The 23,707-nt window shown below is 39.9% G+C and overlaps 1 protein-coding gene across 5 annotated transcripts in view; it reads right to left on the bottom strand.

The window, feature by feature from the left end:
- Positions 1–3,007: 3,007 nt before the first annotated feature.
- Mctp2 (multiple C2 domains, transmembrane 2) overlaps positions 3,008–23,707 on the bottom strand; it is a 229,290-nt gene continuing 208,590 nt past the window's right edge. For 4 of the 5 annotated variants that reach the window (XM_030242581.1, XM_006540899.3, XM_006540901.2 and 1 more), the window contains 3 exons: positions 15,352–15,461; positions 8,268–8,365; positions 3,008–6,038 (listed from right to left, as the gene is read on the bottom strand). In XM_030242581.1, coding sequence (XP_030098441.1) covers positions 5,970–6,038; positions 8,268–8,365; positions 15,352–15,461 — 277 coding nt within the window. In that variant the 3' untranslated portion in view covers positions 3,008–5,969. The remainder of the gene's footprint in view (positions 6,039–8,267; positions 8,366–15,351; positions 15,462–23,707) is intronic. The other variant, NM_001024703.1, reaches the window with a different exon arrangement.

The raw sequence follows: 23,707 nt of genomic DNA on the forward strand, positions 1-23,707 counted from the left end.
GCATGGCTAATACTGCTAAACGTATGAATGTTTTTGTGGTTCCTGCAGAGAGCTGGATATTGAATTTAGGACATTTTTTTTCCTCATTAGAATCATCCTTGATTCTAATCACTTCCCCCTTTCTCTCTCAGTTTCCTCCACTGAGATGTCCAATTGTGCTGCATCTGCTCCTCAGTTCAAACCAGATTTGTATTCACCCCATAGAATACCAGGATCCCCCTCCAAGGTCCATGTCATCCTATAGATATTATTCTGTCTTGTCTACTGATGTGACTTCACTGGACATACCTGTGTTCTGTTTGATAACATATCTCTTCTCTCTCTCTCTCCCTCCCTCCCTCCCCCCCCTCTCTCTCTCTCTCTTTCTCTCTCTGTTTCTGTTTGGAGGTCAACCCCGGGAACTCTCTAATTTTGGCCTTTATTACAGTTTAGCTGCATTTCATTTATTTTATGTGTGGCTTGGTAGGCCCAGGTGTGACACACTACAAATGTGGAGGGATGAGAATAACTTGTGGAAGTTGGATATTTCCTCCCACATGGTGTGTTCTAGAGTTGAATTCGGGTCACCAGGCTTGTCAACACACACTTTTCTATGCTGAGCTAGCTCACTCTCCCTAGTCACCTTTACACTTGGAATCAAGGCAATGAATCTATCTGGTGTTAATTCATTTGTGTTTCTAGGACTGGCTATCCCCTGAATTCCAAGTTTTCTCCTGTCTCTATCTCCTAGCCTTGAGTTTACATATATGGGTCACCATACTCTATTTTTATGTGGGAGGCAAGAATCCAAATTATGACCCTCATGCTGACACAGCAGGCACTTTGCCGAATAAGCTATTCACACAGCCCGCTATTTATACCTTATGATTATATGTCTGAATGCTGTCATCAAGATACATTAAAAAAAAAAAACCCAGCAAGCCTTTACTCAGTTTGAGCATTAGTCCTGAAGTATGCTCCTCCTGGGTATGGAGTGTTTCTACTCTGAGAACGTTATTCATATTGTGTTACCTCCTTGTTAGTCCCATTGGTGGCGCTTCAGTCTCACCTTCAACACTGACTCACGCCATTTCTCCACAACCCTGTACACTTTCTTCTTACATCGTGATTCTCTACTTTTTTTTCCCCATAGACTGTAGTAGAGATAAGCTCTCAATTTTTAAAAAAAAATTTCTTAAATTATGTTTAAAAATATTTGGAAATTTTATTTTTGCTAAACTGATATTTGTCTATGAGATAAGGGGGGTCAATATTTTATCCAAATTAACATAAAAATAGCTCAGAACCATTTTACATAAATGGCCATTATGCAGTTAAATGACGTAGCATCTGACATAGTATTTACTCTCTCTGTGTGTATCAGCTGTCCGGGTTTGACTTCTCTTTTTGTCAGCTTTTGTGTCCATTCCACGTTCTCTCTCTAGACTTGAAGGAAGCCTGTAAATTATTAACATTTGTTTGCTTGAATCAAATAGTCATCTTTAACCCTGCTGTCTCCCCAGTCAAGAACATGCCAATTTCTCATTTCTTATAATCTCCCAATTAGACTTTTATACTTTCTATCACTATGCAGCAATATCAAAGTCCAGGACACCATTTGCTTTTATCAGGAACACTATAACTGACTTAGAAGAATTCTCTGCACAACCTAGTTGCTAAGCCACACACTGCAACTAGATTGGGAGTTTTATGAAACTTGAATCTGAGTGTGCTAGCTGCTTAAAAAGTGTCCATTTACTATCTGGCTCCACCAGGGGAATTTTGTCTGTTTTGCTTGTATGTATCAATCTGTGTTCAGTGTGTTAACTGGGAAATTACAAGAAACAAGAATCAAAATGTCACTTTTACAGTTCATAAATACTGTATTTTCTATTGCCGTGTAAGAATTTCTCCAAATATAAGACATTGCACAATTGAATAGTTGGTCATTGACATATCCAGAAATCATATATATCACACAAAATAAGCGCTTTACCTCATGCAAGTAATTATTGTTCAGGATGAACACTGTTGATCTTTCTGGGTTGTTATTTTTTTTAAAAAAAAAGCAACATATAAAAAGGCTCAGGAACAAATGGTCCATGATCGTGCTGTTCGGCACGCATTTCTGAGTGGCTTTTAGGCTGGTAGGTCTAGTAGAGAACAGTAGGGTCAAGGCCTCTGGGAGCCCTGACCTACAGTTGATGTAAATAAGATGTTTTGGGGTATCTGCTAGAATTCATTTCCTCAAACTTTGATCTTAAATCATTGGCTACGACACACTGTTTGAAGGTAGGGGACTTGGACGGTAGTTAGAATGAAACAACTGCATGATGACAGTTGTGGTTCAATGAGAGACAAGAGGTAACACTTGCCAATTCACTGATGCTGCAGCAGGAGGTGGAAACTCAGATAGCACAAAGTCATTGGTGACCTCATCAGAGCAGGAGAACCTGGAATGGTTTGAAGAGTATCATCTACTTTGACGTTTGGGGAAAGACATTTCAAATGGAAGGGATAATATGAACTGAACCCAGCTCAGTGAGATTCCCATCATGCCCATGACATATGGAATATTATGCAGCACGGCTACCAGGATACAAGCAATACTACGTCCTTCCCTGATTGACTAGATTACATAGGGAAAAGCACAAAAACTAAAACCAAAGACATCCAAGAGGACACTGGCCCCAGTTCAGGAGACAAGTCTTTAAGACAAGCCTTTGGCAGTGTTATAAACATGAGTGTGGGACTAAGAAGGGAACTGTGAACACTTCACAAGGCATTTTTAACATTCCCAATTATCTTCAAATTGAACAGTATGAATATGTAATCTACTAATTTCAACGAAATCATTAAGTGGATATTACATGCTCTGAATAATGGATCTGCATTGTGCTTCTTGTAGCCAAACTTGTCTTGGATGTGAGACAACGTTCAAAGTATCCACATTGCATATACTACCTACCTGTTAGTCATAACTGCCAATGTAAACCAATATAGGAAAGACAGTTATGTACTGATAAAATAATTGACCAAGACATAAATATATAATTTATTGAAATACACTCCAATAAAACAGTGAGTGAGTTTCTATACAGAGTAAATCATGCCAGTCACAAAAGCAGGTGGAAGTTATTCTATTGCAGGCAAAGGAGAAATTACTTGGTCCTTTCATTGTGGGACTTCTGGGTTGGCCCATATCTGAAGGAACAGGTGAATTTCTTGGTACCTTGCTAAAGAGAAAGTTTTAACATATAACACAAGTCATGTTTTAAAGACTGGCCTTTTGTGTAAAGTGTGTAAATTATTAGGGGTTACGCTCCAGATGTTTGTGTAAGGAATCTTGGGTCACTAGGGAACCAGGCCCCAAACACTCGTTTGTAGAGGCTGGACTGTAGAGGTGTGACAATTTTGCCTTCATTTGGCTCTTTTTTCCTTTAGAGTGGCCACCAGCTATCACATTTATGGCTGTGGTGTTTTAGTAACATGCATTTTACTCAATACTTTTTTCAAAGCATACAAATTGTCATGCTGGCATATCTGGACATGCCAAAGGACTGCTTTCTATAACTGTAAATTGTGATAATTCTCAGAAAGAGAAAAGTCTTGCAGAAGTTGCTAAAATTGTGGGTTAGAACAAATCTTCCTTTCATATATCAAACAGTGGAAGAAGGAAAAAGAAATTCATGCTAGTTCTGGCCCCATGCATACAAGGAGAGAAGTTCTGCCCACAGCACCATGACAGGTGCTTCTTTAAGGTGGAATAAGGTATTAGATTATACTATTTGTCACTCTCTGAGATCCTGGGCTAAGACAAGGCATGTAAGGATGAGACCTGTGCAACTATAATGACAGTACAAATCTTAGCATTTCACTTCCAACAAATACTCATTTTCTTATATGCAATGTTGATTTCATCAACTACCAATTGTCTTCAGTTAAAGAGTGTTGAAAAAGTTGGCCCTGTCTTGCTCTCAAATACCAGCTGGCATTTGTGTCCTGAATGTAATGCTGTGAGTTCTATTGGGGCTATGGAGGAAAGAAGTCTCACTAATGATACCTTCCTGTTGGGAAAATTATTTCATTTAGAAATTCTAAAGGAAAAGAACAGCCATGAAGGATGGGTCCCACATTTAAATAAATAAGGGGTTATTTGGCTCCCAAAAGTTTCCATTCCAATGGCTGATCATATCTCACATGACGGCTTATAGATGTCTGCCTTGGGTCATTACTAAATGACAGACTATGATAAACTGGATGACAGGAACAAGACAATGAGGTATTGTTTACACAGAAGATTGAGTAACTGGTTAGACAAAGAGGTTCTCGGGTATCTATTGTATGTACAACTAACAGATTTACTGGGGCTTTTAGAATCTCGTCAAGGCTCCTTTCCAGCCAGCTTCATTAACTTGAAGTAAATCAAATCGTGCAGAAATCGGGCTATGCCACAGAGAAATCAGGAAGAAGAATATGAAGTAAAACAGACATGAGATGACAAAGTTCAGAATCTTTGGCATTTTTTTTCATAAAACATTTTGTTTGATTATTAAATTACAATGCAGAAACAGAACAGGAGCTAAACACAGTAAACTAGGTTTCCTACCTCAGCTTTTCTTTACAATACATACACAAACCTGCACACAGCAAGTATGCTGATGAAATATAGATTTTTAAAGCTTAAATATCATTTTAATACAAAGATATTTGTACACTTTTTTACGTGCACATAATTCATTGTTTTAAACTTGGCAGGGTGTGCTGTGGAGTTGTAGGGTACTCAGGATTCAAACACTATCTACAGAGGACTTTTTTGTAGTTGTTTGGTATCAACAGGAATTTTGAAATAAGCTTCTATTGTCTTATATCTTATTTTGTCCCTTAGAAAAATAAAAGGCAAATTAGGATAGCAAAAACATTTTAAATATCTGATCAGAACATCGGGCAACTGAAATGAGTATATTCCATTCAGAGTCTCAGTTAAGTAAGCCCCCCCCCACATATCTTGATATCCCTAAATGCTTTCAGAACCCACTAATTCATCTGCCCCAATCTCCACCATCGCTCTGAGGATGCATATCAACATCTCATTGTAGTAATAAGCAAAAAGTGAAGTTGGAAGAAATGGCATATTCCAGAAACATAATACTATCACAAAAACCCTTATTCTTCCAATGGGTGATTCTAATGAGTGACTCCTTGGAACCGTCAAGGATGGCCCTTGCCAACAACAACTGAGATTTGATTTGAACTGGCATCTAATACTAAAGGGTCACCAAAAAACAAAATAAATAAACAGGCATGTCTTTAGTAATCAGAGCTGAAAGACTCCTAAATATTTGAGTTAATTCTGAAAAATCACTAAACATTTTCTAATATACATTATCAGGGCAGATAGAGGGAAAAAGGAACATTAAACACATAGGGGGATGGAGACTGGAAATAACTGAACCTCTGTTGATTGTTGGTTTTAGGACAGTTTGTACTATATGTTTAGAGGCCAACATAGCACAGTTTCTGAGCTGGCCTTGAGCTTGAACTGTCCTGCCTTGGCCTCTTCCCTGTTAGGATTATATGTGTGAACCACCAGCCTCAACTGGAAAGAACTGATTCTTAGTGGAAAATCTGTCGAAGGTATTGAAATAAGTTCCGCATCATCCTGGAATCAAGTGGTCTTCTGGCTGTCCTCGAGGATGGTGTTCAGACATGTGGACACCTTGTTTTATGTCCTAAAAATGGATATGAAGCTCCCACAGTCTCAGACTTGATGTCTTTTGATGGTTTGGTTGTCCAGGAATCCAGGATACCCGTGCACAGGGACCTGTGTGCAGGTGTGCTTGCATCTGGGTATGTAAAGAAAGCAGAGAGGGAGTAGAAGGTTGCACACAACATCCATATCTCAGGACACCTTGGTACCACTAGAGCAGCCAGGATCTAGGTCTGATTGGCTGCACACTGGATGCTGGAGGCCTCAGTCTGTGTGAACTCTAGACAGTACTCCTCTTCTTCCGAAGTGGGCTGTGGCTGCCACAGAGCTTCAGCTCTGCATACTGCACCTGTGAAAACAAACAGACATGATGCTGGCAGTTGGGTAACCCTAGCTTACCACAGAGTGTGTTAATGGCTCCCCAAGGATACAGCAAAGCAAAGGAAGGAAGGTTCAAAGGTAATGAATCATTTTCTAAACATGGGGCCTGGGGGGGGAGGGATTAATTGCAGGAAGGGTTTCAGAAGTCATGCATCATTTCTTGAAACCAAAAATATTAAAAGCAGATTTTTCTAATGAGATGAATGGGCTTCTATAGGCTTCTCCAGAGCTTGCCACTGCTGCCTGATCTTAGTCTTGCTTATACCAGCTTTCAGCTGTAAATAACCCAGTAACTGCCTATTGGACTTGTTGATCTTATGTTATGACAGAACAAACAAACAAGTATTGCTCATTTCAAAGGACCTACAATGATAAGGGGGAAACTCAGTTATCTTACAGACATTTATTCTAAGAGGGGGCCAAATATTGAAATTGATTCTAGGCCCCAAACTTATATAGATGTCACTTAAAATTAATTTAACTTATAGTGTAATAACGAGAACATCTGTGATAAACAGGAGTACTTGTGATGTCCTCAGAGGCAAACTGTCAGTGTCATTAGAAAGCACCCTTGACGGGATAGGGAGACTAGTGCTAAAGCATGGATGAAACTCATTCAAATGTTTTGTCATATGTATCTCTCTGCGATTATGCCAAATATACCTGGATGATACATTCCAAGGCTGGTACCAGAACCATAGAGCTATGGGACTGACAACAATTTCTATTCCCAGATGTTTTGTGAACTTGCACTATAAGCCATGTCATGGTACACTGCAAGTGTAATGCTATCATGTGTAGGTCTTATAGGCTGGGGGGGGGGGGGTAGAATGGATTTATTTAAACTATTGTGTTATTGGTCACATATGCTCCCGAATTTTAGCATTTCTGCCAAATTCTCCAAGGATGCTATATCTAGTCCTACAGTAGGCTACACTTTGTCAAAATCAGACAAATAAACAAACAAACAATAAAAAATTCTTCCCATCTCATGTTTTGTGAAGGCCAACCCCCGCCCCTCAAGGAGGATGGAAAGTACTGTAACTACCAATCTTAAATGTAAAACTAACGAAGACCAGGTTACTACTTCTCAATTATGTCATGCAAATGCTAGAAACCAAATAGATATCTTTAGAGATGTGTTTTCTGCAGGTTCATGTCATGAAGTAAAAGCTTAAAAGAAAAAAAAAAAAACAAAACAAAAAACAACACTGCAGAGTACATTTTAATCTCTAGAATGTGGAATGAAGGGGCTCTTGAGACCTTTAGCCCCATGTGTCTATAATCCACCTGAAGATGCTGGGAAACCAATTATGCTATGTTGGCCCAATGATGAAAATCGATACTTGATTTGGGGTTCTCTCCGACAACAAAAGACTGTGCCTTTGATCACCTTGATGATGTCTCATGCCATGAGACCCCCCTTTACCTATTCAGTGCTTACTCTTTTCCATTAGAAAAATCACTGCCTGCCTGTCTTCCTCTGGCTTTGGTGCAGGCAAGTCTGCAGGACCCTGGATGGGGCCATTCTTCGGGACTTTCTGTTATTGGTGCCTTTGTTAATCTCTGTGCAGCCACAAAATTGAGACGCTGCTGGACTAAGTGGGCATTACCTGCGAATAATACTTGCGATTGATTTCAAATTTGATTTCCCACCACCTCTTCCTCTGTGTGTAGCAGAGAAAGTAGAGGCTTTGTCCTCCTCGGCATTCCTAAATCTTTCAAGGAAAGAGGATAGAGGGGAGGCTGAAGAGATAATTGGGGCAAAGGAGGAATAAGAAGAATAATCCTCTTGTCTCCTACTTCCCTAAAATGCCTGCCATTTGGAGACCTGAGAAAATAAGCAACACTCCTCCTTCCCGCAGCCTAGGAAACTCCTCTGAGCTCATTGCTCTCTCTCTTCAGGGAGGAAAGTAATCAAAACGGGACCCACTTCACAGCCCCAGAGCTGCTCAGTATGAGTTCTAGCTCTGTTCCTAAGTAGCTTTTTTACAGGATAAATGTCCTCAGTCATTATATGCTTTGGATGGAGGGCTAGTTTTATTCCCCTAACCTCCCAGAAAGAACTCTTTAGAGATTTTCTGATTCTTTATCTCAATTACTCACGCAAGCTCAGCCATGTGCCCTTCCAGTTCTCTAGGGCTGGCAAGAACTCAGTGTTGGTGCCCCCCGTGGGTGGTGAACTATCATCACATACCTTCTGAATGTCAGAGGGCACCCTGGAGAGAAAGTCTAGTAGCTCATTATTGTCGATGGAATAAGGATTTCGAAGCTTCTTAGTAAATTTATTTATGCCTGCAAAACAAAAATGTGATGCGTTTATCATCCATATCTCCTACCTATCTCTATGTATCTATCATTTATTTAACAGTTTCATTCTCTCTCTCCCTCCCACCCTCTTTCTTGCTCTCACTCACTCTACCTACCTGTCTACCATCTATCTCTGAAAACATGCCTGAGTAGGGGAGGAGAGATATTCACAAGTAAAAATTAGTGTGAAAACAATCACGGTTCTTCCAGTTGTGCACAAGTTGCTGTCATGGGGCATCATTCACAACAACTTTTTCCTGAAAAGATGGAGGGTCACGCTGTGGAAAGAGGGCTCTGCCTTCTTCAGCTGTGAAAATCCCATTACAATGTCAGCAGCAGAGCTGCAGAAACATGCGCTAAAACAGGGGAACTGATTGGTTCTTTTGGTAACCACTGATTAAGAGCCTCCTCTGCTACGGAAACAAATGTCCCAGATGGGAAAAGGCCTATACTAGTCAAAACAAGTCCCTGCTTGGATGCTCTGGACCAAACATAGCTGTGGGGAGAGGAGGGTGGGAGCTTTGGTGGGTAGAAAGAAACTGCAGCAATAGCTCTCCCTTTATTCGTTTTCACAGGATCCTTTTCTCTCACTGCAGAACTTGACATGTTGATTGCACGTTGCTGGCAGAAACTGTGAAAAGTTATTATTGGAAAATTATCTTACTGCGGTGACTAACTTCATTTATGGACCGTAGAGCTGGCACACGTGTTTGTCCAGGCAACAGAGTCCACGCTAACTTAGGATGGCGACAGCGGTAATTAGAATGAGGTTCAATGTTCAAGATGCCAAGTGACCCTGCAGTCTCTGTCAATCTTTGGCTGTGCATCTGGAGTTCCTGGGCATGCCCAGAACACAATTTCCTCTGCAGAGAAAGATTCCTCCCAACCTTCTTTTGTCTTCTACTCCATTCCTTGGGGTTGCTCGGCCTTATCCAGATCTCATAAGCTTTTCACCAAATGTCAACCCCTTTTTTTCATGTTGAGTTTTAGAAGCAGAAAGACTAGGTGGCCTTCTGAAGTTTTGCCACGGGGTGCTTGTTTAACAAGGATGGCATCTGAAGGCCCGCCTGTCCCAATGATGCTGAATGAATGCTCAGCTTAGTTTTGCTCTGAATGGCTCCTACTCAGAAGCCAAGTTCAGCAGTCCCCATCACATAAAAGGTTTGATGTTTCCTTCTGTTCATTAAATATGACTTTGCTTTCATCTAAGGACTAGACTTCCTGCATGGCATTGTACCTGACACAATGACAACCTCCAGTCCTTTCTTTGGGGGGTCAGATTTACATCTGCTTTGCAAATGGGAGCCGGCCATTGTTCATGCGTAAATGGTGGCTTGGTGGTTGGGCTGGGGAAGGATCTCAGTGGTGCTCCCCTTTCCTTCAAGTCAAAGCTGCACTCTGCCTTTCTTCCCTCTACCCCCACAGCAAGCTTCGTGTTTGGAACTAAAATTCCCCCCCAGCGCTCCTTTAAACTAAAATACTCTCACTGTGTTATTCTAAAGACATTTAATTGTAGCATGGGCTTTTTGGCAAAAGAAAACAGACAAGGCAAAGTGATGAAGGGAGACAAAGACGTATTGAGAAAAGATGTATCTTCTATTGTTAATTATATATAGTGTGCGCATCTGGAGCCTTTACAGCGAACAGCAAGGCAGGGATAATATCACAGCCGATCAAAACACTGCATTCTTAGTCACTGAGGAGATTACAAACCTGCACAGCAGCTCCGATGCACCCATAAAGGCAGAACTACTCCACAATGCAGTGAGACTATGTTTGAAAATTTTGGAATAAAAATCACAAGGTATTCAGCTTGCATGCTTCAGAAGCACAGCTTATGTATAAGGTATCTTACGTTCGGCGATTTGAGATATTCTACTAAGTTATCTATTATTTGAGATCAAGTAAAAAGAGGACATCATAGACTCTTGGTCAACTTCATGGGGTAATAGGGCAGTAGCAAAGGTGCAGGCCTACCTGGGCTCCCATTCTAGGTCCATAACATATTAACTGTGTGGTTTCAGGCATATCACTTAATCCTCCCAGGTCCAAGATTTTTGACAATGAAATCCTTATAATAAAAACATTCCCTCTGTAGTTTCCATGGTGGATTATAGAATCATTTTGAATAATATAGGCAAATATTTTATGATATGCAATTACCCAACAATAGAGAGTAACTGGAGTCATTGCCATGGATGCCAATTAGATAGTAACACAAGGAACAGAAGAGTCTTTGTGCTATTATGCATCGCACACACTATTTTGGGAACACATACCCCAACATGGAAGTTGTGTCTTGATCCAGTGAATGCTATTCCTAACTTTGGACTTTATTTTTAAACTGAAATGATACAGACAGAGATTTAGCTGCTGTAAATACTGTTAGCAAACAGGAAAGAAAAAGAAATGAGATGCATATCATGGGGTATGACATCTAGTAAGGACATTGTTGAGTAGACCCAGACTATACGGCATATAGATCAGTTAATGGAGCTGAAGCCTGCAGTAGAAAACAAAATCACTTGAAGGAATTATGTGGCTGCCTTTCATTTGTGTAATGCAATAACAACTACATGGCATGGAATGATACTGCCTATCAAGTACTTGGGTACATAGTGTGCAGTTCCAAGCATCACACTTTGGTTGAGCATAGGACAGAGAAGCCATGCTTATCCTGTCAAATCCTGAGTACCTTTCATGTGGCAGATACCTGTTCTCAAATGGAAATACAAGATGAATAGCTCATAGTTCCTCATTACACGAAGCTCAAAGTACAGCATGGAGGGTTTCTATCTACCTTGTAAAAACTGTGTGTGAGACCAGAACAGGGAAATACTAATGAGAACACCCATGATGAAGAAAAGAATCAAAGGGATTAAGGGAAACATCTCAAAAAAAGGCCATGTACTAGACTAAATGGTGGAAAATGCAAGGCCTCGGTTATATATGTAGATCATACAAGTTAACAAGGTCCCATACAGACTCCAGAAATATATGGATCATACAAGTGAGCAAAGTCCTGAAGAGAGATTCCTAAGGACATTTTCAGAATTTCTTCATAACTGATCCTTTGTGGAAATTCCCAAGTCACTCTCCCAAAATACAGAAGTGGTGGGGCCACAGCAGGTAACTTTATGGAGCACAGTTATGAGCATGTAGAGTCAATTGCTCATATTTTCAAGAACTCCTTACATACTCTTTATACCCACATGCCTCAAGTACTCAGTACAGAGCTAGAGAGTTTAGGGGCAGTGTTTCACCTGTCAAAACTGCACACTGACTCTTCTGAGTCCAGGAGTTCGGTAGTCAGAGTTCAGAAGGTAAGCAGTTTTCATGGGTTAATGTGTGTCCATGAAGTGCTTCTACAAAAGTATTTGCTGTACAGAATACAAGATCTAGTACATGAAAATTAGGTTATTATCTTTTCAAAAGTTTAAAGCCGTCCACTTGTTTCTGACACTAATTCATCTGGCAATCAACACAAGTTACCAGGTAACCTTTAGAATAAGCCACCTACACCTTAACAAAGGCAGAAGGAGCAACCAAAGTCTTAGATATATACATGTAACTTTTTCTATGTGACAAAGTGTGAGTCTACAGGGGGACATATTGAAAAGACATGCAAGAGTATTCTTTGAGTCTACGGTAATGAATAACTAACTCACCTTAACTAAGGAAAGGTTATAATAAAACTGCAGTATATATTCCAAAATTCAATGCCTGTTTTGTATGTAGAGAAGAGGCAAACTATGGTATATTGATGGCTAAGGCATAAACTCCATTACGTAAACTCATAAGTAAGCTATCAAAAAATTTTCTAGCATAGAACTAAGCAACCAGAATGAAAAACTGATAGGATTTATTTGGGCCAATGAGAGCAAAGCAAACTCCACACTGTTTAACAATATCAGCCACAGACTGAAAAAAACCAGTAGATACATATTTGTTAAGTGATACAAAGAGATGTTAGAAAGCCTCCAAGATGTGAGACTATAAAATCAGAAGCCAGAGATATTTGGGTGAAGAGAAAAGAGGCATAGGATTGCCAAAGTCAACAATCAGAAGAGGAAACACAACCATGTAGTTACGCTGTGTTTGAACTCCAGACTCCTGTATTAGACAACCAGGAGTCAAACATATTACCAAAAACAATGTCTGTACTGAAATTAGACTGAGTTTTTCCTTTGTCATTCCCTAAAAATAGAATATGGTGATCATTTGCCAAATATTTATATAGTTTTATACATTAGTAATCAAGGGGTATTTTAAAATACAGAGGAGAGTATGTACAGGTTATGGGCAAAATCTATGTCATTCTATATGGGATGTAAGCATTTAGAGATATAGGTATTCACAAGTTTTATGAAAACAATCTTCTGAGGGGATATATAGAAGACTTTATAAGCCTTCTACACGGAAGAAACGATGCACAGAAGAATTGTCAAATATGCATAGTGTTTAATAACTGACCATGGCATTTAACTCAGCATCACCAAGGTAGTAGCCAAAGGCCTATCCTTATCAATCACATCTGGTTAGAAGATAACATCTATGGGCTAACTGTGAACAAAATTGGATTTGAAAAGGAATACTTACAGAAATGAAGAGAGAATAAAATAATTTTAGCTATACAATTCAGCAGTGTTTGAAACTTCAGAGTTGACTCTCAGTCATGCCTAATGTTTAAGTCAGAACTCCATGAAGAAGAACTAGAGTATGGTTTTCCTATGACTGGCTTCAATGGAGAACACTTTAAGGTTACACCTCCTAGGATGCTGGAATTTCGCTCAGAAGGGGAGATAAAATTGTTATCAGAGGTAGATAGAGAGAGGGAACTCACGTGGAGAGACTTAGGGAAAGAAGGCCCAGAGAGTAAACAGAAATCTGCAGCTGGGAGGAGAGGTTTCTCTAGGACACACCAGAGACCTGGGGTCAGGGAGGCTCTAGGGAGTCTATAAGGGTGATTCTGAGACTCCTAGCAGTAATGGATATGGACCCTGCTCCTGTAGCCAGGTAGGACTCCTAGTGGAGGGATAAGGATAGTAACCCACTCACCAAATCTTCCACCCAAAATCTGTCCTGCTACAAGAAGTACAGAGACAAAGATGAAGCAGAGACTGAAGCAATAGCCATCCAATAGCTGGCCCAACTTGAGACTCATCCCATGGGCAAAAGCCAGTCCTTGACACTATCAATACACTGTGATGCTTGCAGACAGGAACCTAGCATAATTGTTCTCTCTCTCTCTCTCTCTCTCTCTCTCTCTCTCTCTCTCTCTCTCTCTCCCTCTCTCTCTCTCTCTCTCTCTCTCTCTCTAAGAGGCTTTACCCAGAAGCTATGGGAAGAGATGAACAGCTAAACATTCAGTGGAGCTCATCGAGTCTTATGGAAGAGTTGGGGGAAGGATTGAGGAGCCCAAAGGGGACAGGGACTCCATAGGAAGACCAATAGAGTCAACTAACCTGGACCCTTGGGGGCTCTCAGAGGCTAAACTACCAATCAAAGAGCATACATGGGCTGGACCTACCCTGGCTATACACACATATGTACCAGCTCTGCAGCTTGGTTTTCAGGCAAGTCCCCTAACAACTGAAGCAAGGGCTGTCCCTGATTCTGTTACCTGCCAGTGGATCCTGCTCTTCAACCTGGGCTACCTTGTCTGGCCTCAGTGGGAGCGGATATACCTAGTCCTGCAGTGACTTGATGTGCCATGGTGGATTGGTACCCAGAGGAGCCTCCTTCCTTATCAGAGAAGAAGGGAAGGGGGAATGTGACAGGAGCTATAAGGGAGAGACTGGGAGGAGAAGGGTGCTGCAATCAGGATGCAATGTGAATAAATTAATTAATGGGAAAATAAGCATGCAAGCAAGCAACCAACCAACCAAATATTATATCTCACAAAAAATAACCAGGTTACCCTCCCCAACTCCTTGATGTGTATTCTTATGAGTTATTTCATTTTCCCAATAAGTCTTCTCATTTCCAATTGTCCACTTTGACTTTCTTCATCAGCAGGGTTCTCTCTACTCTTCCTATCTTCATAGATTTTCTTGGTGCTTCCAGAAATTGCTGTGGCTTTTATCTTCATTTCCATGTTCTCTGCTGTTGCTTACAGGTGAATGCATCTAGGCAGTTTCTGATCTTTCAGACTTTACTGAATATTTTGATGTATAAGATCCCATGAAATAATGAATACATGAGATTCAGTAACAGTTGTAAGAAAGGCTGCTTGCTTCTCCAACAATGAGCTTAGTTTGCTCCTAGTACACTCCTTTTGTCATCTCCAAAAGGTGTTCAGGGTCACATAGAGGCTTCTATTTTGTCCAGCACTTTGCTTAGATGTGACATCTAGCATGACATGTTTGTCAAGTTGATCACTTTTCTTGATGCTTTGTTAAGAAGTGGCTAAACTTTATGCAAGCATGCTAGCTTCCCTGCTGACAACAGCTTCCTCTTATTCACTCGCTAGTTAGGTAATCATAGATACCCATCTGTCATCCCACTGCTTCTGGATTTAACTATGAGTTAGTTCATTTCTTTCCTGTAGTTGAGATTGTGTGTCAGAAGCAGTGAGGCAGTGGACAGATTCACTTTTACTGTATATAAAGGGCAAGATGCAGGTGTTTGCCCACCATTTGAACCACAGCGTTTCCAGAAAGTTACTAGTCCACAGCCATATATTATTCAAATGGATTTACGACCAGGAAAGCCTAAAGGGAAATGGCAAGCCTGATCAGAGTTTCATTTGGTTGTGATTCTGCACAGGGCTTATAAATATCCATGTTGAGACCTCATGAAACTGGCCTTTGCAGAAAGGTTCTGGAAGTGTTCATTCCCCAAATGTTTTCCTTAATCTCATGTTTAATTGGTAACAGGGGCACATTTAAAGTTTATGGTTGTACTTTAAAAATGAGTAATTTGTTCTTACCTGGAACTGCCTACTAGCAAAAGAACTGTGTCAGACTTACCCCAGAGTAGAATGATATACCGTAGAGGGATGAAATACAAAATGACAGTGGTTATGGCCAGAATCAAACAGGCGAGCAGCGAAAGGAAGGGGACTGTCCAGTTAAACACGCTGTGGACAAACAATACCAGTGTCAGTTAAGATATCATAGCACATGTATGTTATGGATAGTTACAAAATAAGGCCAATTTAAAAGGTTTCTTTAAATCATATATATGCATATAAATCATATATATATGTGTGTGTATGGGTATGTGTATATATATATGTATAAATTGATTGCATATTTGACAAGTCACTTGAGAAATATTAATGAGGAGACAATCAGAAGACCCTGTTAGCTCAACTTGTCAGAAAATCATAACACTGACTTCCTCAAACGAACAGTCACCAACAAAAGACTTCAGGCACTGCACTGTGATTAAGAAAGGCCATGCTGCCATCATGGCCTGGTGCCCACATCTCTTGAGAACTTAGCATCAGGTAATTCATTTCAAGGCGGGTGTTTCTCTCAACTTTGAGAAAATGTGAAAAATATGGAGAGTATTATAATTTCTACATTTTTGTACTTTTGTGTGCAAATGGAGTCCTAGAACCTGGACTATAGAAGTAGATACAGGGGGAGTACTCCTGCACAGTCCTGAGAATCTGCCTGCCCCCTGAACTCCCGGCTGTGTCTAGAGTGTCTCCCATCAGTGGCTTTACTTTCATGCATACATGATTTGTTGGTGCACTGACTAGTAACTAGGAACATGTAGAACTTTTTTATTTGTTTGTTTGTTTTCATGGTGTCTCTGTTTTGAAGGAATAAGGAGAAGTAGTGGATCATTTCAGAGGAAGCAAAAGATGCTAGCTCTCAGGCACTAAGAGTCATATATTACATCCTTGTGTTTGGATTGCAGCACTCTTAATAATTCTGCCATTTAGGTACTAGCCACATTTTACAGAAAAACAAACTGATTGATCATCAATATTCAGGATTGGGGATGTGGTCCAGTAAGCTGTGCAATCTACTTGCTGTGCAAACATGCAGACTTGAGTTCAATATGACATTAGGAGAAGAGGAGGAGGAGAAGAAGAGGAAGAGGAGGATGATAAAAAATTAGGTATGGCTATATGCCCTGTAACTCCACTGGGGAAAGACTGGGGACTGGTTCCCAGGATCTCATTGGATGATCAGCCCACAGAATGCATGTACCAATACTTGCAAATGCACCGCCACACCCTGTATACCATATTCACACACCATAAATAAACAACCAATGTTATTATTCTACAATACTAACAAACTTCACCCTTTCTTTCTGACTATTATCAATATTATTAAAATCTTTATCCATTGAGAGGTATAGCATTTATGATGTGCAATTTTAATTTCCTTCATATTAAGCAAATCTGCATAGCTTTTGGAGAATCTAAAGGGCAATTTTACTAGACTCTAAGAGAAAAACATATATGAGTTAGACAGAAATCCAGGAAACCACCAGGAGGAGATAGGGGGAAAAGCTTCCCTCCTTCTAAGTTCATCCTGGAATTTAAATAGTGTTAGCTCGGGAGGACGTTCATTAGTTCTCCTCCTCCATCAGAGGCTCCTAGCTCCAAATGGCCTTTCCCCCCTCATCAAGAAACCTCTCTTTACAACAGAACGAAACCATCACAGAAAACAATAGCCAATCAAAACTCAGAACTGTGAAGCCCAGTCCCGATGGATACATCTAGCAAACACTCAGTAAGCATTGCGGATGAAAGAGCAGGAAGAGTTTAAGAGCCAGAGGAATTGGGAGTTTGCCATTGAGAATGTTTCCTAGTCATGTCAGAAGCTACATTCACAAAGTCTCACCATCGTGGCTGCCTAACGTGAGATGAAGAAGGAAAACAACAACAGACATGGTAAGGTGGATGAGGGAATGCCCGTGAAGCCTCAACCTACATGAAGAACTACAGGTAATTATGGAACAATGAAGATATGAGAAATAGTCTTCCCTAGAAAAGAATACACCAACTAGTTATCCAATACCAAATGTTCCACCCTGAATACATAGGCACATAAGTAACACTGTATGAATTGAATAGGTTGTAATTAGGAGTATATGTATTAATAAATGCATACAATTAATGAAAAAGGAGGCCATGAATATGAAAGAGAGGAAGGAGTGGGTATATGGAAGGTTTTGGAGGGAGGAAATGGATGTAGTAAAAAAAAATCTCATCACAAAATCACAAAAGAAGTCATTAGATATGCACTCACTGATAAGTGGATATTAGCCCAGAAACTTAGAATACTCAAGATACAATTTGCAAAACACAAGAAAATCAAGAAGAAGGAAGGCCAACATGTGGATACTTCATTCCTCCTTAGAATAGGGAACAAAATACCCATGGAAGGAGTTACAGAGACAAAGTTTGGAGCTAAGATGAAAGAATGGACCATCCAGAGACTACCCCACTCGGGGATCCATCCCATAATCAGCCACCAAATGCAGACATTATTGCATATTCCAGCAAGATTTTGCTGAAAGGACCCTGATATAGCTGTCTCTTGTGAGGCGATGCCAGTGCCTGGCAAATACAGAAGTGGATGCTCATAGTCATCTAGAGGATGGAACACAGGGCCCCCAATGGAGAAGCTAGAGAAAGCACCCAAGGGGCTGAAGGGGTCTGCAACCCTATAGGTGGAACAACAATATGAACTAACCAGTACCCCCAGAGCTCGTGTCTCTAGCTGCATATGTAGCAGAAGATGGCCTAGTCAGCCATCATTGGGAAGAGAGGCCCCTTGCTACTACAAATTTTATATGCCCCAGTACAGGGGAATGCCAGGGCCAAGAAGTGGGAGTGGGTGGGTAGGGGAGGAGGATGGGGGGGAGGTATAGGGAACTTTCGGGATAGCATTTGAAATGTAAATAAAGAAAATATCTCATAAAAAAGAATAAAAAAAATCAAGAAATAAAAATATAATTAAAGAATGAAAAAGCACTTCTAAAAACAGCAGTGGGACACTGAGCTGAGGGAAGAGTACTAAGGCCAAATTTTGCCAGGTTTTAACATGCCTGTTGACTGTCTTATGCTCAACATTACTTTTTTTTTTTTTTGGCCTGGAGTCGATTTGTAAGCATGTATAAGAACATTGAGTTATAAGCTAACTGGCTTTGCCTTTAGTCTAACTCTAATATTGGGTAATTGGGGGAACTGATCTAATAAATCAGAATTATAATATCCTCTCAGTGGAATTAATAGTGTGTATATTATAGATACCTCTAGAATTAAACAAGAATAAACAAGAACTTATATTTTAGAAGCTAGTTATTTGGTGTCCTAAATCTTAGCTTACTTACAATTTTTAAATAAAAATATACATTTTCATTACCAATTTTGTCCTTGTTTTTCTTGTCAATTTATACATTTGGTAAGGCATCTTGCTTTTATCTTTGCTTTGATTTTTGCATTACAATTCAGTCTCATACTGGCCTGAAACTCAATGTATAGTCCAAGCTGCCATCCAACTCATGACGGTCTTCCTGCCTTATGCTTGCCACTGTGGTCTCTGTTCCACATGTGACACAGAATAGAAAGGAATCAAAGAGCAGTCCTTACCCAAGGAAGGACACAGAGACGATGGGAATGGCTACCAAACCATGTTCACAGCACTTATGTTTTAGAAAATCACCTATTAGTAGTACAGAAATCTTTCAATAAAATGCCTAACCTAAGAAACAAAAACAAGAAACAAACAAACAAACAAAAAAGCAAAATTTTGAATTATATTTAGACTCTGCAATATAAAATATATCTAGAAAGCAATGACATCACACGAAGACTACTAACACATAGCAGTCCCTAAGCATGGAGATTCAACGTTAGTAAAACCATCAAAATATAGACATCGGCGTATACATATAATTATTACTGGGTTTACCAACGTAGAGACCCTGTAGGAATAGATGTCAACACTGAAATGAATGTTTGCAAGAATGTATGCCAAACAGTTAATGGTAGACACATCTGATAGAGTTTTTAAAAAAGGCATGGGAGACTTTCACTAGGCATGTTTGAATCTTATAATGGATAAATTGTGAAATAAAGCCAAATTAATGTGAATATCAAACTGTGATTTTGAATATGTTTTAATGGTGGAAAAAATGAACAGACCACCACATCCATACATATACATATACATATACACATACACATACACATACACATACACATACACATACACATACACATACACATACACATACATGCATGCAGTTGGGTAAGATCCTTGGCTTTTGCAGATTATTTTTTAGGACTATGTGACTAAAGACTGTTTTCTGTTCTAACATTGTCTAATGAAAAGTAAATCCATAGGTAATGTACCCAGCTTTTTTCGGCATCATTCCTATTTTCAAGATTCAAAACTGACAAACCATCTCTACCTTATAGGAATACTCATGCTAGCCAATGAATTAATGAACACAGAGCATAGCATAGTAACCATTTAACATATTTTAACTGCTTGTATTGCTTTGTTATACTGCAAACATAACATAAATAGGCAAAGAACACTAATATCAGAGAGCAGTGTGAAGATAATAAAATGTATTAAACATGAATTTATTATTTAGGAGGAGATAAAACTCATGGTTTTCTTTCTAGCAATAATATATATTCTTAAAAGAATAAAGTTCTGAGAGACTTTTTAAAGGCATTTTATTCTTTTTTTAAAATATTTTCTTTATTTACATTTCAAATGCTATCCCGAAAGTTCCCCTATACCCTCCCCCCCCTCCCCTACCCACCCACTCCCACTTCTTGGCCCTGGCATTTCTCTGTATTGGGGCATATAGAGTTTGCAAGACCAGAGTGGGGGGCCTAGCCAGGGTTGGGGATAGGGTGGGAACATCCTCTTAGAGACCTGGTGAAGGAGGAATGAGATAAGGAACTGTTGGAGGGTAGACCTGGATGGGGGTAATGACTGAACTGCAAAAAAAAATTAAAGATAAATGTTAAGAAAAGAGTAAAGTTCTAGACAAATGGTTTGAGAAAAATATTTTTTGAAGAGAAAGTAGGCCACCACTCAGCTGACATGAAAATTAAAAAATAATGCAATGGCAAAAACTAAAATTAATACAAGAATACTAGAAGTTAACTCAATTTTAAAGTAATTATCCTATCAAAATTTATCTTAAACAATAACAAAAAATGTGATTTTTTAAAAAAATACATTGTTTATGTTACCTCTAGGAGAGACAAAAGAAAAAGCCTAAGGCATCCACAAATCAAGAATTTAATAGAGAAACCATGGGGGAAAGCATATGTCTATGTATTTACAGTAAGGCTAAGTGAGAAACAATGAATGAAAGAGGAAAGAACAGAAAGAAAACCTAAAGAAATAGATAGGAAGGAGTAGACAGACACCATCAGGACCTAGAGTCCAGAAAGACAGGAGTGCAATCTGCGGTTAGGTTACCTGTGGAGATTAAAATGCTCTGAGAGCAACATTTAAGGGAAAACAAACAAAAATAAACTTAAATCTCCAGTTGGTAGCTAACCAAGGTGAGCCATGGCAAAGTCTCCTCCAGCAGTAAATCCTACCATTCCAGATATCTGAGTGCCCCCAACACAGCGATCCAAGGAATGGCAAGGCAGCTCACATGTGACACCAAGGGACACCTGGCTGCAGAAATAAGCCCCACCAAGAACAGCAGAAAACAAGTTCTCAGATGGAAGAGTTCGGGTGTTGAGGCCAACTTCACATGTTATACAATCGTATTTACTATGGAAAAGTCATGAAAAAATAAGAAACCATAAAAACACCTACTCATAAGAATATTAAGAATGAATAGGGTGCTTGAAAATAAGACATTCACATCTAAACTTATTAGGAATCACGTGAGATTTGCATAAAGTTCATGCTAGAATGGAAAGATATCAAATGTTAAACTCAGGAGAGCGATCAGAAAATAAATGCTGAGTATGTTAAAAAAAAATTAGGTGAGCATGGATCATGAAGCAAACAAAGGGGACATTGCATAGCTATAGTCATACAGTACAACAAGACAGCAAAATTCCTTTAGTAGTAAATAGGTTACATCCTCATGATTAATAAGGTATTTCATAAAAATAAAGTAACAATTTTAATGTGCAAAAACATCCAGAGTCCTGCCTGTGCCATGCCACACAGCAGCAGAAATGTCAGTGAGCTGAGGATATCCAAAAGCCAGCCTGCCCCAGGGGCCTGGCTATAGACACTGAGATGCCTGTCGGCCATGGAAGCTACTACGGTGTATGCGTATGCAGAAGCCAGATGGAAAGAAAGAGAAGCGAAAACAGAGCACTTTGAAGAGAGAAGAAACTGGGGATGTGAGGGTGGAGACAAAGAGGCTGTTGTGAGGAGCCTGCCCTCCCACCTTGGGCCATGATGCAACCCCAGCCCATGCTGCCATTGAGGGTCACTTCTGGGTTTATTGCCATGCAGCTGCTGGGGTCTCTTTCAATGCCTGTGGCTCATATTACCACTAAAAACCATGCAGACTTCCCTGGTCTGGGCTGCTGTCTGGGACCACATTGATGTCCAAGGGTTGTACAGAGCAGGCCCCTTAGTGCCTGCAGTGTTCTGGAGAGATGGTCCCACCTTTTACCAGCTGCAGCACTCAGAAGAGCAGGCTCTGCCCCTCTCCTGGGCACGAGAGCTGGAGAGCAACCTCCTTATGGACTGTAGCATTGGGTGAGCTAGCTGAGTTGTGGGTGTTGAAGAGCTGGAGGGCTGACCAACTCAGCTACCATCCATGCCCAGATCTAGGGCTGTGAGTTAGCCCACCCCAACATCTACCTCATTTATGAACTGCTGGAACATGTGAAAGGGCCTGTGCTGTAGATAAAAAGCTGTGGGATCTCCATGACACAGGGTATCCAAGTAGAGTCCCAGTGAGGATCCAGTATTGATGGTGTAGCAGAAACCCGAGGCCTTGAACCAGACCAATGACTCATTGCAACAAATATTTGTGAGTGAAGATATGTGGACAAAAGGGTATACTGTGGGACACAGTGTGACTCACTACAGCTTCCATGCTGAGATGTTTTGTATTTGCTTTTTATTTTCTTTTGCAGGGGAGGTTTCAAGGGCAGAGGGCAGATACAAAGAGATGGGGAGATGAGTGGGATTAGGTTACTCACAAAGAATCAGTAAAAAGGGTTTTGTTGGTTTTTTTTTTTTTGTTTAAAAAAAATAACAGCAACAGGAATATAGAAACCGAAACCAACAAAATTCAAGAAGAAGGAGTTCTTAAACATAGTGGACTATTTTAAAAGATCTCTAAGTAACTATCAGAAGAAATCCATCAAAAACAAAGTTTAATATACATATAAGATAGGACCATAGTAATTTGAACTTAGGAAATATACATAGTACAATATACCCAATGATCTACTTACTAAGATTACGTGGAAAATCTATGGCAATAAGCTATTGTTGGGTCAATATTTTCTGAACATAAAGGAATGTAATGGCAATCTAGAATCAAAATGACATGTAGAAAATTTCCATAGTAACCTAAATTAAGCAATGCACTTCTTGGCCAAGGAAGAAATCAAAATAAAAACTCAGAAAATAGCTTTAGCTAATAGAAGAGTCAATCTTTACATTAACATGAAGTGATGTAATTGCCCAGAGGCAGAAAAATAATAATAAATGAAGAGCATTGAAATTGATGAGGAAAAGTAGCCAAGCAAAGAGAACTAGGAAGCAGACTCATGAAGGGAAACGTGTTCCTTCTAAAGTCTAATATAAGTGGTAAATCTTTGATAAGGAAGAAAAGAAGTTAAACAGCTATCAAGTGTCATGGAAGGTGATACTGCGGATCTTACCAACACATAAGAATATACAACAGCAGGACTGAGGTGTCCCAGCAGGTAAAGGGCTTGCTGTAGCACAAAAGAATCTGAGTTCAAATTCCTAACACCCGTGTCAGTCAGGCATGGCTGCATGTCCCTACGTCCCCAGAACTGCGTGAAGACAGGCAGATCCCCAGAGCATGCTGACCAACCCGCCTCACCGAAAGGGCAAGCTTCCAGCTCAGTGGCAGACTCTGTTCAAGACAACAAGGCACTGATCCAGAGAAAGACATTGGACATTCTGCATCCTCCACATTTGACCACTCTCCTACAACATGTATGCATCACACATATTTATGAACACACACAGGGAAAAATAGAACATCCAAACTACGGTAACGGCTAATAGTTACACTTTATAGAAGCATGTTATAGAAAGATTAGAGCCTAGAGAAACATCAATCATAGAAAATAGCTTACTATATATGTACATAAATATATTAACAAGAAATGAATATTTTATTAAAAACCTTAAGAAAATC

The sequence above is a fragment of the Mus musculus genome, chromosome 7 (genome assembly GCF_000001635.26).
Source record: "Mus musculus strain C57BL/6J chromosome 7, GRCm38.p6 C57BL/6J".
Classification (NCBI taxonomy): Eukaryota; Metazoa; Chordata; class Mammalia; order Rodentia; family Muridae; genus Mus; species Mus musculus.